Here is a 23,953-nt window from a genome sequence, read left to right on the forward strand (position 1 = left end):
TTTAAATTCCATTGTTGCATATACTCCTTAGAACATTCTTACAAGAAAGATACGACTGTTCTACCTTTCAGATGTGACATCTGAGTCACCAAAGAAGCAAGGCAGAGCCGGATTCAAACCCAGCCTCACTCGACGCTAAAAGGCCCCTGCACTCCCCGCTGAGAACCCACGCACAGCTGCCCATCCTCCCTCACCAACACCTCGCCTCACCCACCCAGCAGTTCCTTCTACAGCCTCACCCACTGGGAAGACTGCTGAACATCTGACAAAAGTCCAAAAGATCAAGGGAGGCCACGGAGCCGAGTTCCTGTCAAAGGTGACGAGGCTTTCACAGGAGCAACATACCCTTGCTCTATAGTCTACTAGTCTCAGAAAGCCAGTGCTTCCCTGAAAGGCACATTATAAACAATTAGAAGGAAACACATGGCCTTCCCCAGGTCAGCTCATTACCAAATGTGACTAGAGATGAAAACTCTGAAGACTTACCTAGGAACTCAAAGAGCACATGAAACTGGGGCCATTAAGTGAAGGGAAAACAATGGGAACCATCTCACCAGCGTCCCCAAACCAACCTTTAGTCACAGCCCCAGTACAATATTTGGGGTTCACAATACTGACACTATTATGCTATTATAATAACACTATTAAATATAATAGCAATTCCTCAAGAAAAGCCCATAAGCTCTGTTTCCTGAGCCTCTACCTCTGCCCAAAACATATACTCCATGTCATTCTCAGAATCCATGGTTCTTGTCAATGCATGCGCCTAAAGTGAGATCCAGCTGCAAGTCCTACTAGTTCTATGCCTAGAACAAGTCTGTTAGTCTCTACCAGCCTCATTTTCCCAATCTGCAGTTTGGGGTGATTTAACCCATCTCATAGCAGAGTTGTAAGAATTTTATGCAAGAGAAAGAGTCTAGAATACTCCATGGAATACAGTGCATGCTCAGTATATAAATATAATTTGATCTAAATGGGTAATTCTCCCCATTCTAGCAAACCAGAATATTTCATCCATTAAAGACACTAGATAGCAATCTCTTTAAAAAGTGCAAATCAAGGTAATCCTCAAAAAGAGCCATTTCCCACAGCTTTTCTCAAGAGCGCTAAACTGAATGCTGAGACATCACGTGTCAATTGCAATGACGGCGCCTGTGAGGCGAGGCCCCTGCGTGGCAGGCTGCATTCCTTTGTCCTGCCTGACTCCTGGTGCTTGCAGAGGCCCTGAACTTAGACTACTCACAGATCATCCGCATTTCACCAACCCAATGACTATGAGCGAGTTCTCAGGGTACCGAGCATGGGAAAGCCCAGTCTTGGAGCTCCACTTGAGGCATGAGATGGCAGAAGTTTCTGAGGTAAACTCATCAAAACCAACACGCAGGCCTCCCCAGAACAAGGGAGGGCAGAAGATGAGGAGGAGGGGGAGTCACACGGAGCCTCCGTCAGGCCTGCACCCCAGCTCCGGCAGCACCAGCTGACCTGTCTGGAAAGATAGCGCTGTGGCTGAGCGGTGCGCAGCCCTTGCAACAATGGTCTTTTTCCACTTGGGAGGCCACTGGAATGTCCTGCTTATGGCTAGGTGCAACATGAGGAGGCTTTGCAGCCAGACCTTCTAGGTAGAAGCCATGGACCGGTGACTTGATGGGCCACAGATCCCATGGCCATAAAACTGTCTCACTGGGCTTTTGTGACAGGAAGAAGGAAACTATATAAAAGTGCCCAGCACAGTTCCCAGGACACAACACCAGCTAATAAACAGTGACTGCTTTTATCCGTGTTTGTCTATCCATGTGATACACTTTTTACAGCCACAGCGTAAAAAAAGCAAAACTTTAGCAACAAGATCATTATTTTATTTTCTGTAATTAAGTTTGTCTAAAGTGGGTCTCTGGAGGACTCTGGAATGCCATAAACTGATAAAATGCTGAAAACTCTCACAATATTGTGCAGAACAGTACATAATGAGACAGGGTTTATTCCAAGAAGCAAAATACAACAATTAAAGCTGGTGTGAAAAACATACCCGGGGGACATCTACGGCTCTAAACATCGTTGTTCGAGAACTTGCCATTGACAACAAGTAGTGCGTCACGTCTGGCTGAAAGCTACCCAAGAGCGAACACTCTATGCCGTGAGAACGCATCTGCGCAATCTGCAAAATGACTATGTTCTGGGAGGATCAGTTTGTTTACTATGTAAAGAGAGATGAGGATCCAAGTGTCTGACCACGCATCCATCGAAAACAAGCCCAGTCTTCTTCCAGATATAAAGTGGGTCATGACTCACGAGCTATGTTTTTCAATCTAATAGCAAAAAGATGTCTTGAAATGAGCACAAAAAAAAAAAAGGGCTAACAGAGAAACTTCTGTAAAAATGAATATGCAGTACAAAAGCAGACACTGATGTTTTTTCCTACTATTGTATTAATGATAGCTATCAGTAATCAAATGTCTTCAAAGGCTGTACGTTAATCACTTTACGTATGTTAGCCCACAAACAATATGCAAGAATCACAAGAGGAGGCATCACTCCCATTTTATAGATGAGAAAACAAAGGCTCAGGGAAGTTGAGGATGGGTCCAAAGTCATATTCTGTAAGCAGAGGAGCCACGACTCAAACCCACCTGTGCCTGACTCCAAAATGGTGGGTTTTTGTTTTTGTTTTCTTAATTTCTTGTCTTTTCCTCCTCAATGAAGAACTCCTCATGAGCAATCATTTATTAAGTATTTTCTGTTCCCTCATAAGCTTTCTCTTAGAACAAAGAATTACACGTTCATGACACTTGGATGCAAAGATCGTCCAAGGCAACAGGGCCCTCAGGGCCGCTGTGGAAAAAGATGCACAGACCATTTCTGCAGATCGTTAAGATATGCTGTGCTCAGTGCTCCAGTGGGAAGGACAGACCGCTGCAGGGGTCCCCCCTTGGGTGGTCAGGAAGGCTTCCCACAGATGAAAAGCTGGCCCGAGGGACAACGACAACCCAGGAAAAAGGGCAACAGCTGCACAAAAGGCAGAAGGACGGAGGGAGGTGTCAAGAGCCACAGAATGTTCCAAGCATTTCATTTTCCATTTTGTCTTCCAACTCTCCGAAACCCTGGTCCAAAGATGAGGAGGCGGCAATGCTGACTTGCTAGGATACCTCCGTTGTGTCAGACATTTCCTGCCAAGGAGAAGTGGGTCACAGAGCCATATCTGCCTTTCCTAAAACCTCAGCAAATCTGAATTTTGTTTTCTCACTTGAAGGCCTGTGGCTACTGATGATCCCAACGGTAGGAGAAAACTCCCAGAAACTGTGCTCAAAGGTGCCTGAGGAGCATTATCAGGGATCCCCGTTTATGAATAGCACGTGGAGGCAGATCCAAACAACCACGGGGGCACCCCGTGAATAGTGTTTCAAGTGCAAGGACCCTGCAGTCACGCGCTGGGGTTTGAATCCCAGCTCACCCACTTATCAGCTGCGTGACTTGAGCAAGGAACTTCACCTCTCTGAGCCTCTGTTTCCCCATAACGTGGGATGAGATAAGGCCGGCAGACAAAACTGATCACTTGACAGCTCAGGCGCCCCAGAGACAGCAGTGCTCCGGGATAGCACTGACATACTCACAAGCGTATTGCTCAGTGTTTCTACAGCCATCAGTAATCAGTGATCTGTTGTTATTTCTCCTTTACTAGACGGCAGGGTCTTTGAAAGCAAGAACTGTCTATTATTTATCTTTCTAGACCCTGTGCCTAACTGAGTGCCGGTAAATAGCAAGGGAAGAATCAATGCCACACAGACAGATAGACAGATGGCCACAGCTGGGTAGATGAGCGGAACATACAGAATAACCAGACACCCGGCAAGAGACATCCTCTGCGTCTCGGCAGAGGAACTGGAGACCTGAGGGAGAAGACGTGCTGACCACACACCCCTGCCGCAGAGCGGCTGAACTGGCAACCCTGGTCCTCTCCACAGGCGGGAAGGCCGAGCCACTCTTGGTGGAGCTGTCATCAAGGAGGCTGGAGCCACAACCCCAGCACAGCATTATGAGGATGCCTTCTGCAAATCCCCCAGAGACTCTGCCGAGTGGCCTGGAAACCTGAAGCAAACCGCCCAGCAGGATCCACAGTGTATATTCTGGCAGTGATCCTCTTTCCTCAAGGCTGAAGGAATGTGACTTGACTCAAAGCAAGCAAGCCCAAAATACAGAGGTTGCTTTTGTAAAATACCTGGAATAAAAAGAAAATCCAGACTTTCTACCAAAAAAAATGCTCTCATCTACACGTACTCTCTGCTCTCTGCTCTTGCCAAACCATCAGATCTCCGGTCTCCTAAACAAACATGCCCGTGCTCTCTGACTGCCACGGCTTTGCTGAAGGTCAAGTGTGGTCTAGAGGAAATAGGTGGGCTCCACAGTCAGCTGTGCTCGAGTTAACATCGCTCGGCCCCGTGTTACCTCGGGCCTTTCTCTTAAGGTCTCTAAGACTCAGTTCCCTCAGCTACAGAATAAGGATAATGACCTACCTTGCAGATACTAACATTGTTGGAAGGATTAAATTGGACCCACGCAAAATAGGGCATCAACAGTACTAGTTCCCGTGACTCTCGACCCTCTCCCTCACGCTCCAGCCTTATTCTATCATGTGGAAGTTCCACCATCAAAGACCCTTCCAGCCCACTAGTCAAAACTGAGGTGGCCACCGTCACCTGCTTGGGCAGACACCACACGCTTTCCATGGGGTCCCAGCACCGCAGCCTTGTATCGCAACCGCCACTTCAAGTATTAGCGCACAGCTGATCTCCACGCATGGACAGGACAGAGGTGATGACTTTTATTTCCCTCTGTAGCCCTCAACCATCCTCACACAGGGGCTTGTGATAATAGATGCTCAGTAAAGATGTGGATTGAGATATCGCGTTAAACACTCTCTTCCAAGAACACCAAATCGAAAGTCGTCAGCTGTTAGTTTGTCACTTATTTGCAATTTTAGGTCAATCCAGCCCGTAAGCACTCAGTACCTGCTTTTGGTGAGAGTGCGTGCTGGGAGCTGTGACTGAGGCCAGGAAGACCTGGGAGGGCCCTCGCTTCACAACAACCAACAAAGAGACAGATAAGCCAGCTGGGGGTTAAGTAAGATGAGCACTGGATAAGGATGCTGCTTACTGAATGTCATTATACAAGAAGAAATTATCCATTCCAGTGCTGGGTCCACCCAAGGTAAAGAAACATCAGGAGACCAGGTGCTGGCTTGATGACAATCAGTATGTCAAGAAACAGAGACTCCGGTGCTAGGAGGATTGTAGGAAGCACGTAGGGAGAGATGAGACAGGGGAGTCACCAGGGCCCTGCTGAGCAGTGGGGTTCATTTGGGGGCACAGTGAGAGTCATCCCAGTGTCTCTGGAGTGGATTTGCATCACCCAAAGGCTGCTTCATAAGAACCCAGTCTCAGCAGTGTGAGGATGAACCTGGCCAGGGTAGGCAGACCAGTGAGACAGTTCAGGCCAACGATTCCCAGTCTGGGCAGTCTCGCCCTGGCTTTGGGGAAGTGGTGGTGACGGCAGCTCATGGGTGGGGAACTAGGCACAACCTGTGGCCTGGCCTGCAGCTACGCCAGGATCTGAAAAATCAACCATCAGAAAGTGGATGTACCCAGGGAGTCTTACACGTGCAGTCACGCGTCCCACTGACAGAATGCAGGCACACTGCCTTTTGTTCTCAAATGGCCCTGTTCTGACAACTGGGCTGCGGCCACAGTGCCTGACTGACGGTATTTGATGACGACTGAACTTGGGAAGTTGGGCACAGGGTGAGGCTGGGAGGTGACTGGGAGGTGATGGTTAGGAACGTGTGAAGATGACTCAGGGTCCAGCTCTGATGACCGGGGGGCTCTCTGGGGACTCAGTTGGGCCTTTCTATTGCTCCTCTCTGGTCGCAAGAGGAAGAAAACAAAGTAGAAGCTGTGCTTTCTGCTCTTTCACAGAGACCAGGGGACCATCTGACTCCCTTCTCCTGATGCTCCTCAGGGAGCATGCTCTCCTCAGCCTCACACTTCTAAACAAGCTGCAAGAGAAGCAGTGTGTGTCAACGACACGTTCTATCTGTTGAATATGAAACCCAAAGTCATGGATGAGCAAAAACGAATATTTAACCAAACCACGCCTTCACCACAAAGACCTCCCAGTGGAATGCGAGACAGGGGTGGTTGTGGTAGAAGGGTGTTAACACACGTAACATTAGAGTCAGAAACACCAAGGGGTCATCCATTTCATTCACTCATCAAATAGTTATTTACTCTGTACCAAAAGTCTAGGAGGCCAGAAATATAGACGCAACAGAGAAACGCTGGGCTGGACTGTCACTGGAGGCAGAATTAGTGTGCTTCTGTGTGCGGCTGAGTGGGATCTGTGGGGTGCATTTAGGAAGGCATCCCAGAGAAGGGATGCATGAGTGTCTGCAGAGAAGTGTCTGATGAGTGTGTGACAATGTGAGTACGTGTGCAATTGCTCAGAAGTGGTCAGACCTAAGGGTTAAATTCTAATAGAGGGAAACTCTGTTAATTTAGCCTCATTAGGCTAAGCCGTCTCAATTTTCCAGACAACTGGAGATTATTCCATCAAATGGAGAAACCAAGAGATTTGTTTGTTTGTTTACCTCATGAATACGAAGGAGCTGGGGAGACCAATAATTATTCCCATTTGGGTATCCTGCCAGTAATGGGGCAGGTTCCAGGACCCTAGCTGCCAGAGGACCTAGATGGGCCTCCTGGAAGAGAACACGGAGGTCAGCTTTGGGATGGAGAGTCAAGTGCACAAAACTAGGGAGAAAGCGGCTCCCAAGTCTCCTTCCTAGGTAGGAAGGTGCCAGGATCTGGGGATGTAAGAGGGAAGCCCTCTGCTTTTGACCTGGGGCGGCATGCAAATGCCTCCGGAGCAGCCCTTGAGCCTTTGCTAAGTTTCTCAGCAAAGCCAATACTAACAGTCAGCATTTTCTTGTCAACAGTTAATAGACAGCCATCGGATGTTAATGGAAGGAGCAAGTGCACTGGAGTCAAACACACCTAGTGAACATTCCAGAGCAGGTCACTTCGTCTTTCTGAGCTGTGGTGTCCTTTTTATGAGATGTAGAATTTTGTCCATTTCACAGTTTTATGAGAAGTGAGATAATGTAGGAAGGCAAGTGATGTACCACCAGCAATCAACAAATGTTACTGCCATCCTCTTTATCACAAGGTCATGTTTTAGGGGAACCCCAAAAGCCAAAGATGAAAATGAAAACCACTCTGGTAGTGCCTGTGAGCAGTGTGGGTACAGAATCTGAGGCGCCTCCGTGATGCCTTAAGACAACACAGAGCAGGAAGCAGCTCTGCCCCCGGGGAACACAGAGACTTGCAGAGCTACGTCTCTGCGTGCTGCCATCTTGGCAGCTGGAAGCCTCAGCTCTTTGGTCCATTCTCAGCCCTAGACCTCGCGTCACCCCACCCTGCAAGTCTTCCTTTTCCCCATCTAGAGAACAAGACTAGGACGAGGCCCACAGAGCAGGGGCCGGGGTCTGTACCCCACAGAGGCCCACAGCCCTCAGAAGTCCCCAAGAGCCAGCGTGCAGGACAGAGACAATCAGCGGAGCTCATGATCCCCACACTCCACACTGAGAGCAGGCCTGGTTTCAACCATTTTACATATTTTTAGGCTTTCCTGTTGACTTTCATTTCAACAAAAGGACCGTGAGTTAAGGACACTGAAAACAACTTCCCAGGAGTCACTCCCATAGGGCAGGCTGATACCCTGTGGTAAGACAGAGAGGTTTCTCTGAGTCTGACGACCCTATGGTTCCTGAGACGCATCTCTTGGATGAAAGAAAGGCAGAATCAGAGCAGTGGTAGTTGTAACAGTGAAAATAAGAGCAATGAGAATAACAGCTTACCCTTACCACATTAAGTTCGTAACATTCAAGCAACAAACATATTTTTTGAACACCACCCACTATGTGCCAAAGTTTAGAGGAAAATGAACCAAATAAACTCCCTTCTCTTAGAAAGCTCCTCCTGTGGAAGTATGGATAAGGGATCATAACGAGAACACAGTAGGACAAAGGGTATTATACGTTTAGGCACCAGATATAAGAGGAGCTGGAAGCTCTGAGCAGTTTGGAATGGTTTGAGTGTAGGAAGTTGAGGAAGTGGGAGAGTGCAGTAAACAGAGCTGGGAGGCTGGATAAAAAGGCAGGGACCCTATTACGACGTGCATGGCATTTTCACTGGTGAGGCCCGTACTATAAGGAGATGTATTCTCTTAGGAATGGAGATGAGGTTTTGCTCCCTTCCAGGTAACATCCTGAGCCCTTTGGCACCTCAGTCCCTGGCTCTGTGGTCTGCAGCGACTGGCCCCATCCCACCTCCAGTGGGTTCTGGCTGGCCTAAGCCAATGGCTGTACCCCATCTCACTGGCCCTGCAACAGGATCAGTGATGTCACATAACCAGTGAAGCCAAAGGGTGTTTCTTGGGAAAACAAGTATCTTCTTCATCCACAAGTTACCCGAAGAGACCTCCTCTCTCTTGACCTGTGGACAGTGTGGGGTGAGGAAGTGATGTCGGCAGTGACCCCCATTTTGCTACCACAAGGAGGAGACCCTGGCACTGCAAACTTCCAGGGCTCACCATAAAGACTGTGAGGATGAGGCTGAAAGCCAGAGCCAAGCAAAGAGATTCTTTTCTTTGCTTAAGCTATCTAGAGGACAGTTTTCCAGCACACGCCACATGAACATGTGTGTACACTAAGGCAATGGCAGTGGGACTGACAAGTGACAAAGTCCACGCAATCTTAGAGCTCTAAGACCAAAGAGTCCAGCTTTCTTTTCATGGATGGGGAAACAAGAGAAGACAGGAGGTTCAAGGACTTGCCCAGGGTTCCCCAAGCGTTAATAGGAGAGCCAATCCCAGCACCAGCCGAGACTCCAGATTTACAGTTGAGGGCTCCCTCTATAACGTCCAAACCACGGCTATTAATGCAAACAATGCCATGCAGAAAAGCTGGTTTCACTGGAAAGTGTATGCACTCTCTGGATCCCAAGCTCTCCTCTCCCCGTGTGGCAACGGGCTGATGCAGGAGGTCGATGACCCAAGGTGGGCTCAGAGTGGCCACTTTACAGGATACAAAGCACACTGCTCTTCTCTTTCTGCACATCGCCATCTAAACACTGCTCCACGTCTGTGATGCCCTTCCAGTTCCTGCCAATTAGTCACTGTTATGCTTGCATGTACTAGAAACCAGTGGAAACCTTAGCGCCATCCTCCCAATCTGGCTCCATCACACCACAACACCCCTTCCTTCGCTTGCCCCTCGTGGTGGCTCTATCCACTCACACTTTCTTGGAGAACTAGCTCACATGATCCCTTGAAGCCTGCCAAGTAAAATTCCTTGTTCCCCTCTCCACGATCTCTCTTACCTTTGTTTATATGACAAAAACAGCTCTTTCCGCCCCAAATGACAGCAACCCAGATCTACCTCTCCCGATCGTGGGATCAGGAGAGCAGGGACTGTAATCTTTCATCTTACCTACGTACCCAGAGCACGTCGCACAAGGCAGGAGCTCAATACAGGCTGGAAAATGGAAGTGAATGAATATCCACCAGATGCCACATACAAATTGCCAAGCGGACGGGGATGTGAAGGTCTGTCAGTTAAGACCCATCACCTCCACTAGCTTCATTTCTAGATGAGGAAACGCGGCTAAGATAAACACTCAGAAGTTCCGGGTCTAAGTAGCATTTCCACAGCACACTAGGCAAATGGCCTTGGCAATGGATAGGAAGACAAGGAAACGATGTTCCCATCACCGATGGCCAGGCAAGATTCTGCCTGGTGCTCTATATACAGGACCTCAGTCAACTTGTTCATGAGGCTGATCACATTTTAGAATTGAGAAAAGCAGAGCTCAGAGAAGTGAAGCAGTCTGCTGAGAAATCAGACAGTTAGCAGGAAGCGGAGGCAGAAGGAAGACGTGGCCTAAATTCCAGAGCCTGTGTTCAGTCGCACGGTCCAATTAACCCGACATTCCCAACTTCCTTTTTAAACCACTAAATATCGCCTTTATTACAGTTATACCTACATATTCTGTGGGAAAAAATACTGTCTACTAAAAGTTATGTTTTTAAGTAACAATTTCCCATGTTTATTCATCAAACCCTCTCATCTGGATTCTAATGGCAAAACTCCTCATCACTAAGAAATAACCAGTATTGGAAGAGACATAATTCTAGCTCAAAGCAAAAAGTGTGTGTGTGTGTGTGTTTTATTTGGCTTATTTAATCTTGCCATGGTTAAAAATTAATTTTCATTAGACTTTCTTTTTTCTTAGGACAAAGAGAAAAGCAGGCATTTCCAACTTTCCAGATCACTGGGGACCTGCTATCTTGAGGTGGGAACCACAGCACCTCTCTTTTCGAAGCCTCTCGTCTCCCCAGTCTTTGGAATAAGAATATCGTCTCTAATTCTGGTAGCCGTGAACCTGGACACAACTTTGTCAGCCACAAAACAACAGGAACATTCTAATGCTGTTGAATGCTGTAAGTATCAGGAGATTACGTGGCCTGGGTATGTCCCATTTTAGCTTAAATCCTGTCACATCTTTTAGATTTTGGTCCATGAAGCACCTTCCAGGCCACTACACCTCGGGTTGTATCATTGACTGACAAAATGAAAATGGGATTAGCTCTTATGGTGGGATTACAGCTGCCTTACTCTGACATAAGTGTCAACCACCCTTTCTCTCTTTCTAGTACTTTTGCACACAGAAGCTGTTGGTTACTCTTACATTTCACTTTTTTTGCACACAAACGTTCAAGTTTATATTTGGCCCTTTACAGTTTCATTTTCGCACTCAGCCAGAATGGGACCGTCTGAGCTATCTGGTAGGTGTCACCATCTCCACACCCCCAAAGCCTGGTGTAGCTCCTAGGACGGGCACAGGGCTGAGAGGTCCCTCGAACCGCTGAGATCCTTCACCAGGGCACTGCTCTCCGGGTCACGTCCCACGGACCCCGGTGCACAGGCTCTCCATGACCTCTGAACTCACCCTAAAGGCACCAGGCGCCCTGCAAGCAAGGACAGCCCTCTGGGAACATGTGTCCTGGTAGCACCGTGTTAGTAACTGGCAGGCAAACATCTCTCCTGCTCAAATAAATTTGGGAAATGCAGGTTAAATCAAGTTTGTCTCTCATTGTGGATTTCCAATGTCCAGGGGGAGGTACACAGAGAAGGGCACACATGCAGTACTTAGCAAACCCATGGAAAGATGAGTAGGTTTCAGGTGAAAGGAGGAACAACGTCCCTCAGAACACACGTCTGGGGAGAGCTGCCCACACCCCTTTGTTATTCCTGCAGTTCGCAGCCCAAACTGAGGAGCAAAAGGAGAAGGAACTAGGCCTGCAGAACGCCTGCCACACGACAGTGCTCTACCCTTGTCCTTGACTGGACCTGGGGTAAACAATTTTTAGCTCCATTATACAGAGGGGTAAATGAGGCCCACTAAGGTCAGAAAGAGAGCCGGCATTCCAACGCGGGGGTGCCTGACCCCCAATGCCATGTTTCCCCCTGGAGCCTTTGTGCCTTGAGATCCATTTACCTCAGAACTTAACTGTAATTGTCTAGTAATTCTTCTGTTAAGAGTGCCTCCCTCCAGCCTTACAGGATTTTCTCTCTTCACTTGTTTCCACCTCCCATGTCCGTCGCCCAGGGAAAGGACAGTTACAAGTCCTCCAGCCGGAGGCCGCGGCTCCTCCCCAGGCTCTGCCCAGGGCCGGGGTGACTGAGGCCCACAAGAGGGGAAGACACGGGACTGAAGCAATCAGGCGTGAGGGCACCCTCCCCCATGTGTCCACACACAGGTGCTTCCTCTGCCTCACACCTCAGCACGCTGCAGAAACATGCAGAACTGTTTTCTACACTTTAATTTTTAATAAATGGTCGTGAAAAAAAAATCACAACTGTTGTGCTGCTGCTTCGTGCTCCTCACAACCCCTCTTTGAGAAAACAGAGCTGTTTTCCTCCTTTCACAGTCTCTGACTTAAATCAAGCATTTGATCTGAATTAGACTTACTTATTTTTATTACAATTCTCTAGAAACGGAAAACCAAAACGACAATAAATGCAAGCCTGGGTGAAAGGGCCGGGTGCACGGACAACTCCAAGGGGAGAAAGCAAGCCAGGCTCTCATGAGGCTGTCCCCGGGCCTGAGGGGACTGTGGCAGGCAGCAACCTTACCCAAAGGCACATGGGCAAGGGGGCATCTACTCAACTCCATGAGACAGGGAAGACTTCTCTTCAGGCAAGAGGGAGGCAGTTTTGCATACACCTAATTATTTAATCCATTCTGACATGCTTCACCATCCTAGCTCATCTTCTCAAAATGAAAAAGAGTCCAATTCATTGTGTTAATTGGCTGGACGTCTGGCTCTGCACCTCTCTCCCCGCTCTCTCCCTCCCATCCTTCCCCATCTCAGAAAAATGTCAAAAGCAATTTCCAGTCCTCCAGGTTGAAGTTACTTTCCTGAGGCTTTAACGAGGCACACTTCTTAGATGTCTACACTGAGGTAGACTCGCTGCAGTTGAATCCAGTGAGCCTTCGTTGATCAGCTATCATGGGTCCTGCAGTATAGTAGGTATCTGGGGGGTACAGACTCTGCATAACCAGAAGTCAGAGATGTAGACTTCAATGTTTGCAAAGCTCCGTTTCCCTATCTACTAAATGGAGACGATAATATTGAATGTGGCTTCATCCCATGGAGACCATAAGACACAAACGAAATAAGGTCTGTAAAATGTGGGCAAGAAGGAAGAATACATCTGCAAAACAGTAGGAGAGATTGTCTACTGACAGATGTTCATCTAGATATTTGAAAAACACATAGCAGGCTGTCCATACGGTCCATTTATAACCTAGTTAAATTCAGAAGCCATTTTTTTGGTTTTTCATAGTTTGAAGAAAATGATTTTTTTTCTATTCTGGACTTGTTTTTTTTGGTATTCCTTGAATGGGAAGAAAAATCAAGCAAAATTAAATGAGACGAACTGAAAATAAACCCTACACCCTCATTTCCCCTTTCTGATGGGTAAAAGGTTGGGTCTGAGATGGGCTTGATGGAAACACAAGTGCCTACAATCATTAAGAGCAGATCATTTGGCCCCAAATAATGTTGGCTACATCTTAGGGAAATTTAAATGTGATTTCAAGATGTACACATTCTAGTTTTGCACTAAACCAGTGAAAGCCGACAGGAACAGCTGAATCTTCCAGCTGTGTACACGCACTGGGTTAGCACTGCCATAATCTCAGGCATGTAATTGTTAAATCAAATTTAAAGTTCTAGAAAAGAGAACACACGCCATGATCAAGTTTTCCAAATTGCGTTACTAGCTTCTAAACTTCTCATTAACTGCTTGCTTTGACACCATGAGCACCTGTGATGGAAATCTACTCGGCAGCCCGACCACCAGAGAGAGGAGAATTCCTGCAGTCACCGCGGGAAAGCCTCAAAAGGGAGACTGTCACCAGCACAAGTGAAGCCAAAGGTGTGCTCAGTGTCTCTAAAATCAAAAGCAACAAGGCTCATCCTGAAATTCCTTTAAACAGCTGTTTTCTCCGACAAGACCGACCAGAGTACAGAAGATGCACTGGCACTGGGCGATGGTGGTCATCTGTTCCAGTGGGTACTCCCCGAGACAGAGCTTGCACGACACCAGCGGATCGAGCGCCAGGTCCCACGTGGGCCGGTACCGCGCTGTGGTCATGGCAGAGCAGTCTGAAACGAGAAGAGAAGCACAAGCTGTCAGACCCCCTCATGGCCTCCACAAGAACCAAGGCATGGGTCCCTTCTCCCAGCTGCCACCGGGGCCCCGGGAGGAGGCCAAGCGACTGCTGATGGGCCTGGGGCTCCGGAGAACTCGTTTGGGCTCCTGACTTGGATCTGTGGGTGATTCCTTTCCCATACTGATGGTAATGTTCATGTCTACCCTCAAAATGGCAAACGACCCACCTCGCCCCATCCTTCCCTCCATCCCTCCAATGGGCACTGAGTAAGACACCTCCACCAACCAAGCATCTAGCCCAGGAGGGCAGAACCTTAGCAGCCATGGGAGAGAAGCTTTTCTTAAAATAGTTATTGATCAGATCAAACTGTTCTCCAGTTTCTGTTGTAGAAACATCCCCAGGAAATCAGTCAGTGAAGTCCTTCCCTTTCCATCCTCGGCACCCTCCCAAGAGAATGCACCTTTCCACACTGGCTTCTACCCACACCACCCAAGTGTTACCTGACCCTCCAGAAACAGCCCAAGCACCACTGCCTCCTTAAGCCCTGGCGGATTTTCTAGAATATAGGCTTCAGGGAGGCAAGGGCCTTTGGCAGATTTGTTCACTTATGCAGGTCAAGTGCAACCTACAGGGCCTGGTGTATACACATACTCGACACACATTAATGGAAGCGATCTTCACTTCCCCATCCTCCCAGAACACTCTTTGGCCACTTCCTAACCCACCCACGGTCTGTGTTCCCTGATGACACGTATTTGTCAACTGCCATGTTTATTACACTGATTTCCACTGCTTGCTGCTCGGGGAAGACAGGGAAGGTGTGTGTCCCTAGTTCATAGCTCAGTATCTGACCCATAGCGGCCTCTCCAAAATTGCCTATTGATTGAATGAACAAATTCGTGTACCCAGGGATATAAATTCTCACCCTGAACCCCTGGCACTTGATTTAAGCCTTATGACACTTACCGTGTACCTGCAACAGCTAAGCACGTGTTTTATTATACCACTACCTCCTGCTCCCCAAACTCAGGCTTCCCAAACTCAACACTAGGTAAGATTTAGTTAAAGTTTCAGATAAAATCCCTTGCCCCTGAACTGTCACTACTTGCCATCCGAATCTCTGGGTCCAAACTGATGTAAATAACTTCCTATCTAACCTTGCTCTCCGACCTGAGGAACAAAATGACTTGGATCGCAACAGATACCTACATTCCCTGCTAGTTTGTGAGGCCATGAAAAGAGGATCTGTCTTGTCCAAGCTCACACTCACAGCAGAGGGTTGTATACATAAGGACAAAGATACAACACAGGAAGGAAAGGAAACCAAAACACCAACCAATGGGCAGACGCACACAAAATGGCTCTAGGGTCTCGGAAAGATTCAAAGATGTATGAGACTCAGTTCCCACCTTGGGGTCTTCAGATTCAAGTCAGGAATATCCTCTGCCAGATAAAATGCTAAGTGATAACACAAGGCAGTATATGATTCTGTGCAAAATCAGGGCTTGAGGCACTTGGTGAAGAGGAGACTGAGCCTGGGCTAGAGTCGTCAGAATGCAAGAGCCTCGTGGTGGAGAGGAGGCTTGAGTTTTGCGGGGAGGTTATGTCTCACACAGGTGAAAAGGGGGCGGATATCAAAACAGGAGAGAGAAACACCCTAATGTCTTTCAACTGGTTGACATAGTGTGAAGAGACATGGTAGGGGCAGAAACGACTCTGTGCTTTGAGATCAAACAGAACGCCCACAACCAGTATGGGGCACAGTGACCTGAGCACTGTCAGCCTCAGTTTGCTCATCTGTAGGATGGGGCAGATAATCCCCATCTCATGAGGACGTTGTGAGGATTAGGAGAGATCACAGAAAGGACTTGGCACAAACAGGAAACGCTCAGTGAAACCCCCTTCTCCCCTCCCCCTGCAATGTCTCATCTAGCCACAGTTTATCATCTGTGAGGAAGACCCTGAGGATGCCACCACGCTCTACTATTAGTGGTTGGGCGTTACGTCATTTGTGCAAGAGACTCCTAGGGTCAAGGAGGTGCCACGATAATTTTTTTAAATTTATACCTCTTTTTCAAGTTTTGTCAGTCATAGCTCACTGGATATCACTGAGCAAATATTTAGTTAGGACAAACCACTGTGGATTCTGTCGCGGGGGAGAAGATATGTATGACTCAGAAGGAAGAGGCTGCACACTCTTGAAAATGCTCCCAGGTGATAAGACGTAATGATACACGACAAAGGAACAAGAGTGACATAAATGTGATGGACTGGACGAGCGGAGGAGCCCTGACCCCCAGGAGCTCAACCAAGTGAGGGCAGTAACTGAAGGCTGACAGGGATCTGCACGGGAGCGAGGCCAGGAGGCCAGCCTCCAGGGCGGGCGGTGGACGGCGGCGAGGGGGAACCCGGCCTCTTCCCAGCACATGTACTGACTGCGAGCAGCTTAGTCTCAAGTAAGTGTATTTTCCGTTGTTAGAAAAGAACGTTTGACACAAATCACGTAATTTTTGGTTTGGCTGGAACCTTCCAGATAATTTAAACACCCTTACAATTTGACCTAACATCAGTGAGGCCAGAACACTTAGATGATTTGGGGGTCACTCAGCCATCTCGGGGTGCAGAAGGTGCCAGAATCAAGGCTTCTTACCTCTCCAAGTTCATTTTCATTTGGAACATTTCTCCACACCTTGAATCTATGCTTATTATTATTATTATTATTATTTTAAACGTCCACAGGGTTTTCTGGATCCTGGGCTCAAAATGTTCTCCGTATCTTTTTCTGTTTTAGTCCTTAATGACTTTTTTTCAATGAACATCTCTTAAACTCACTGTACAGAGTGACAATTATATTTTGATTAAGAATGTTACCTAGCCCTAAAAAGGATCATGGATCACAAGCCTTTACCAGAAGCATTGCAGGCTTGGGGAGGGCTTAAGAAATTGTTCAAGACTGGAAATGTCCCCAAGGGGCAGAGGCTGCTAACTGGCTTCTCTGTCCTGGAGAGCTGGGGACAGGTAGTGGTAATTCTGTCAAAAAGGCCTGGGGTCCAGAGCCTGTAGGGCACTGTAGTAGCAGTTTTAGTAAAGAGCTTGCCTTACATCATCAAGCACACCTGGGTTCAAATTCTTGTTCTGCAACGTGGACATGTGATTTTGGAGAAACTACAACCTCTATGAACTTTAGTTTTCGCCCTTCTATAAAACCTATACACCACCACTTCCGTGTTCACTTGCCGTGAAGAGTGAGTGAGAAGCAATATACTTAAAATTCTTGCTTGGTAAGTGGAAGTCATTATGATATGTCAGCTTTAAGAACCTGGACATTAACTGATATAGACTAAAGAGAAGAGAAAAGCTGTTGAGAAGAGAAATGATACGATAATGATACGATAAACTTAGTCTTTTAGGAAGTTCAGGATGATGGTGGTAATCTTTGGAAAAACCAAATACCAAAACCTCCTGCTTTGTCGTCTGCTGTGCAGTGTGCTCCAAGACCAGACAGCACTTCAAAATACACGGCAGAACAGCAGAAATCTAGGGCTTAAGCCTTCCACACAGAGCCCTTGAAGCCCAGCCCTGCCCCCACCATTAGTCCTGGACAGGCAACATCCCGCGAACGCTCTCCAGCCGCATACACCATTTATTCCCTCTCACCCTGAACCATCTGTCCTATTCCTGTTTGTCCATTTCCAGACAATTCTCGCTCTTCCAGCTTCTGAGCTTGACTCCTTTTCCTGTTTACAGCCTCTCCGAAGACGTGACCCTTAGCACAGCTTGCAGGCTTCGCCTCTCGTTTCCTTTCTTCCTGGACCATGATTTCACTTGACCTCTAGACAATGTGGCTTCCCACTGTCCTGGGCACAGTCAGTGTGGCCCCTCATCTCCCTCCCAAGCACCACCTTTGAAGCAGGTCAATTCCGATTTCCTGACACCATGTCAGTATTCTTTCCCCTCTAGTGTAGATATCCTCTGAGGTGTGCTCGAAATCATGACTCAAACGGTGACAACAATAGGACATATTTTACCCCCTCCCCCCTCCAAAAAAAGTATATATTGTCTAAGCCCATCACGGACCTTCCCTACGCACAGGATGGCTGAATACGATTTTGCAAACATTGAACAGCTGCAAACTTGAAATAGGAATTTGCTAAGAGAATCACAATGCACAATAAAAGAAAAAAAACAGTCTTTGTTTTCCTAATGTGAATGTCAAGTCATAAGAAACAACAAACTATTTTAAGAACATCTGGTCAATTACAAGTATTATTCAATCTAAGCAATTCAAAATGATTATAAGGCAAGTTACTTATTAAGCACTGCTGGGATTATGTAAAGATTTGTGTACTGTGATGGGAGAGGTATGGATACAAGGAAGAGAAAGAGCTAGAAGAGAAAACAGTCCACTGAGGGAGATATTCTGAATATTAACATAAAGGTAAAATGTGTTTATTTGGCCAGAACCATCTCATCCCTGGGCTCTAGGGCTATAGGCTTCTGCAGGTCCTATTCTCCCCACCTTCACCCCTTCAAAGCTAAGCTGGGGAAGGAAAGCAGTTGTCAGCCTGTCATCATCCACCTTCTACTCTCAGGACTTCCTCCAACAAGCCCCTGCTCTCCTAATGCTGGCTGAGCCATACCCATGTTTCTTCCCCAACCAAACTCCCTCCTTCTCCTCACACTTCTCCAAATGCTCCCAACCCTCCATACCCAGCATCTGTCCCTGGTACTCTGTGAAGTTGCCCTTGTTTCTCAGAAACCCTCAGCCGTCTCCCCTTTCTCTGAGTCTCTGCTGCATGTGGTCTATCAGTGGTTCTCAAAGTGTGAAACAGCAGCATCAACATTGCTTGAGATCATTTCTTGGGCCCTAACCCAGACCATGGGAGTAGAGGCAGAGACACAGCCCTCTGTGCTTTCATGAGCCTTTCAGGGTATTCTCATCTGCAGTGAAGTCAGAGAACCACTGGTCTACATCATTCCACAAGATAGCATTCCCCACCCAGCCCCATCCAACTCCAAAGCCCATGTGGGCTTAAGCCCACCAAATGCATCGCCTCTCAAAAATACCAAACTGTTCAGCCTATGTCTGCCAGGGATAGATTCTGCATATCAACTTTCATTTATTCTTTTTCATGGCTCTCTGGGTAAGTGTGGCTCTCTAAGCCTGCCATATGTATTAGTTTGTCTCCCCAACTTGAAATACATTATTCAAGGGTAAGTGCTATTTTCTATCTTTCTCGACAGTGCTGGGCACAGGCAGATACTCCATTATACACTTATCTTGACTGCTTAATGTGTATCAGGCATTACGTTAATCAGTTTCATATATTATTTCATTTATCCTCACAATGACTTTGAGACTTTAATAGTTTGCTATTATTCCAGCTTCACAAATGAGGAAACCAAGGCACAGAGAGGATAGAGTAACCTGCTCAAGCACACACAATTATTGAAGAGCAGCTGGAGAACCCTATGGCACAGGGTAGTGGACCTCCTTTGTACATCCTCAAGGACTGAATGAGAATGGAGCCTTCTGGATCGATAGATACAAGACAAACTAATTTCACTTCTGCCTATGAGCTTCCTAGGCCTAACGTGAGTGCTTCCATTTTGGTGGTGGTGGTGGAAACCCACAGCTTCATAATTTGGAGGTGTCAGCTGCAGTAGGAACATGAGAATGGTGGTTGAGTAGAAAATTGACAATAGAGAAGTTGACTTATCCAAGTGTATGGCTTCATGATCCTTTAGGAAGATATCTGAATGTTACCGCCTCCAAAGGAGATGATGCCTACAATTCAGTCGTAAACACTTTACTATTTCCAGCAACTATGCTCCCAGGTATTTACCCAACTAATTTGAAAACTTACATTCACATGAAAACCTGCACGTGGATGTTTATAGCAGCTTTATTCAGAATTGCCAAAACTTGGAAGCAACCAAGATGTCCTTCAGTAGGCGAATGGATAAATAAACCATAGTACATCCAGACAATGGGCTATTATTCAGCACTAAAAGGAAATGAGCTATCAGGCCATGAAAAGTCATGGAGGAACATTAAATGTCTATTACTAAGTGAAAGAAGCCACTCTTGAAAGTCTGTAGACTGTGATTAAAACTATATGACATTCCTGAAAAGGTAAAATTAAGAGACTGTGAAAAGATCAGTGGTTGCCTGAGGGTAAGGAAGGGATAAATAGGCAGAGCACAGAGGATATTTTAGGACCGTGAAACTATTCAGTACAATATTATAATGGTGGATACATGTCATTCAACATTTGTCAAAAAAAGAATATACAACACCAAGAGTCAGGTGTAATATAAATGTCGTGAACTGAATTGTGTCCACTCTAGAGCCATATGTTGCAGCTCTAACCCTCAGTGTGACTATATGTCTTTAGGAGGTAATTAAGCTTAAATGAGGTCATAAGGATGGGGCTCTAATCCAACAGGATTGTGACCTTATAAAAGAGAAAGATCTTGTTTCTCCCCCTCTCTCTCTCCTCTCTTTCTCCCTCCTACATTTGAGGACACAGAGAGAAAGCAGCTTTCTGCAAGCCAGAAAGAGAGCTCTCACCAGAACCTGACCATGCTGGTACCATGATCTCGGACTTCTAGCCTCTAGAACCGTGAGAAAATAAATTTCTTTTTTTTAAGCCACCCAGTCTACGGTATTTTGTTGTGGCAGCCCAAACTATGGACTACGAGTGAGAACGATGTGTCAGTGTAGGGTCATCGACTGTAACAAATGTCCTCTCTGGTGTTAGATGCCAACAGTGGTGGGGGCCATGCATGTGTGGGGATGGGGGCTATATGGGAACTCTGTACTTTTCCCTCAATTTTCCTGTGAACCTAAACTCTTCTATCTGGTAACTCCATATTTATCTGCATCAGTTTTCTAAATCTAAATCCAAATCTGTTAACATAAATCTAAATCTAAAATTAAATCTGTAAATCTATTTCTATATTGTCCTAAAATAAAAAGTTTATTTAAAAAAAATGTATTGTTTTCATTTAAACCCAAATAAGTGTATTAAAATGCAGATGCAACTGGAAAGAGTAATATTTGCTCAACTGGCCACAAACTTTCTCAAGCACCGCCACACACCATTAAGGTTCTGTAAGGAACAAAAAAAAAAAAGAATGAAAGCTGCTCTTAGTCATTTCCCTGTGATAGGTTTCACTACGTTCCCGTTTTGCAAGGGGGAGCAGGGGAAAGCAGACACAATCAACAAAGGAGGACCCACAGACCAGAGAGGGCACCAGCCTATGTGAGCTGCCATTCTGCACAGGACCTGTTCTTAACAGATTCATTGCAGACACAGCCACAGACATGTTAACTGCAGGTTGTGTGTGCTTTACACTTTGCAAATACACCTGCACAGGAGAGGGGGAAGAGGAGTTCCGTCACGTGGAGCATCCTGACTGGAACAGAGCATCAATAACTGGACACTGACGTGCAGAGGCTGGGCTGAGCGGAATGTCTACCTAAGGGGAGCCTTTTCCTTCCACAGAGCAGGCTCACCTCCCCTCCCTCCCTCCCACCCAGAGCTCTGCACTTCCTCTGCCAGAAAGAAGTCTGGGTTGCTGTGAGAGGCCACCAGAGCAAGACTTCCTGCATGCAGCAAGCTCCAGAGCTCCTGCCGCCCTGGGGATGTGCCTGAAGAGGGAACCCCACGTGGACATGACAGAAATCCTGCTGAAAGTGGCCTTTGAGAAATTTCCAACGTCAGCCAGCGCTACGTCGGAATCCTTGAGATTCTTCCTCCCCTGGCTCGGCAGACCTGTATTCTCGCTTCCAGAAGCTGCCTCTCTTGCAGGCGGCGTGGCTTGGGAAACAATTGGCATTTGTGGCCGAGAGCTCACTCTTTCATTTCTAAGACCGACAAAAGACGCCACATGCAAGCTTAACATGTCTCAGTAGCTTCCACACTATGGTCTGCTTCCCACAGGGGCCCAGACGAGCCTGGCTCTCTGACCTCCGTCCAGGAATGAAGTGCAGAGGAAGACACAAAGGGCCCATTATTTCAACTCCCGTTTGCCCGCATAAACATTACACTCCAGCTACCAGCGAGCGATGCTTTTAAAATCAAACCTAAAGTCATTTCATTTTAAGGCTAAAGAGGGTCTTTGGGTCATTTGTACTTCTAGAGATGACTTCCTTACTCTGAGCTCTTTAGGGGTCTGCTAAGACGTCACACAGCCACCTCCCCCTCAACACCACTTCCTTCTACTTAATAATGGACCACCCTAATGTATCACTGCCAAACCTTGCCAGCGACACAGTTAGCCATTATCTCCACTTTTTTAGAGAAATGAGAGGCAGCATACATTGACATCTATCATAAAGCTTAACTAGCAGTGGGCCACCCCGCTCCCTGCTCTGAATTAATTTAATCACACTCTGCCAAACAAAGAACAGCTTGTGGGGTTCAGGAGACTGGTTTACACTGTCATCTGCAGTTTCTCCTGCTCCTTTAAGTCAGAGCTGGTTGATGACAGGGTAGCTGGGAGCACGCCTTTAGCCAGCTCAGATGGAGCGAGGCAGACACATGCGGCTTCCGTCAAGGCACCGAACAGAAGCCTTGTCGCGAGGACAGTGAGCCTGGGAAATCCCTGGGTTTGGAGCCGGTCAATCCCTCGAGTTTATGAACACGACGTAACGGAGTGAGGAGCAGGCAGTGGGGGGGGGGAACAGGACTCTGTGACGATTTAGCGCTGCTGCCAACTGACCGTGCCACCCTTCCTGACCAGTCACTGTGCCTCCAAGGACCGACAGCCTCATCTGTAGCTCTGGCTGGAAGGGCTGGCCTCCAGGATTCTTCTAGCCTGTGAGCCCCTCACTCCTCCCACTCTCCTGCCAAGGTGGAACTCAGCTCACAGGGAGAGGCTTCCTGCTCTTGTCACTGCAGCATTACCAGAAGGTCTTCCAGGAGGAGGGGAATGGATCTCAAAGTAAGAGAGTGATAAAGGTAAATTACGCTTTCAAATGTCAGAACGCTGATACTACAGATCCACTTCAGAGCACATGATACGCCTGCAGCTGAGTCACTCGTCCATGAAATCATCTGAACGTTCAGCCCCCTCCCATTCTAAGAACTCATCTGCCATTCCATCTCAAGAGGGGCCCCCCAGTCTCATTCCTATATTTACACACCCCTAATCCTTCCACTTAATCAGGACCAGTTAGTTGTCCAACCAACATTAGGTTTCTATGATGTTCCAAACACCATTTTAGACCCGGGATTACAAGAGCCAAGGGAGCAAGAGGCACTACCCACAGAGCGCGGTCTGAGAACACCAATGCCACCCTTCTCTGGCACCTGCCTTTGACCATCTCTTCGTGAAGGAAATGGGGGTCAAATATGAGGGGTAAAATGAGAAGGAATGTTTGGGGGAGTCAAGAGGAATCATCTTGTATCAATATTAAGCTGCGTTTTTCAATTATCTGATGTACTTCAGAGAGAAAATTAAGTAAAACTGGGGACTTCCAAATATGTGGAGCAGATTTCTCATTGCACCCATGCTCCAAGGTCTAAACTTCTTCTGTCAGGTTTATTTGCATTTTGTCTTGCTTTCTGAGAGCCAGAGAGGGAACATGAAGGGAATGGGGTTCTCTGAAGACACAGGAGTAAGCAGATACAATGACCTCTGTGCAAGTGAGAGGAGCCGATTTAGGCTTTCAGTGAGGGAGGCAGAAATATCTGCTAGGTTCTCTAAACACAAGACCCAGCAGGGTGACACGTGGGACTCAGTGAGGGGCTTGAAATAATAAAGAGGCATAAATGGCTTAGCCTTAAGTTCTGGTGGTATTCTCGCAGGCCAGGACCAAGGCACATTCCGGAGGTCCTGGAACATTCAGGATCTGCATGACCGAGAAACGGACATACAAATACACACTCCTATTTTTCAAATGTCTACCAATGTTGCTGGGATGCAGAAAACACTAAACTAGAAGTGTTACTGAATTCACACATGCTGCAACAGAAGACAGAGACCTCCTTCCAATCAGTAATTAAACAGGTATGTGGGAGCACTCTGTTCCAGGCACTGCGGTGGTCACTGGAAATATTAACAGTGAACAGAATCGACAAACATTCCTGCCCTCTGGGAGTTTACACTCTAGTGGGGAAACAGAAAATAAATAAATAAGGTAAAGTGGTAAA

General features: G+C 47.1%; 1 protein-coding gene across 2 annotated transcripts in view; it reads right to left on the bottom strand.

The window, feature by feature from the left end:
- RNF144A (ring finger protein 144A) overlaps positions 1-23,953 on the bottom strand; it is a 114,691-nt gene that overhangs the window by 26,751 nt on the left and 63,987 nt on the right. For both annotated transcript variants that reach the window (XM_058551849.1, XM_058551850.1), the window contains exon 2: positions 13,637-13,782. In XM_058551849.1, the coding sequence (XP_058407832.1) occupies positions 13,637-13,771 (135 nt within the window). In that variant the 5' untranslated portion in view covers positions 13,772-13,782. The remainder of the gene's footprint in view (positions 1-13,636; positions 13,783-23,953) is intronic.

Source organism: Diceros bicornis, chromosome 12, assembly GCF_020826845.1.
Source record: "Diceros bicornis minor isolate mBicDic1 chromosome 12, mDicBic1.mat.cur, whole genome shotgun sequence".
NCBI lineage: Eukaryota > Metazoa > Chordata > Mammalia > Perissodactyla > Rhinocerotidae > Diceros > Diceros bicornis.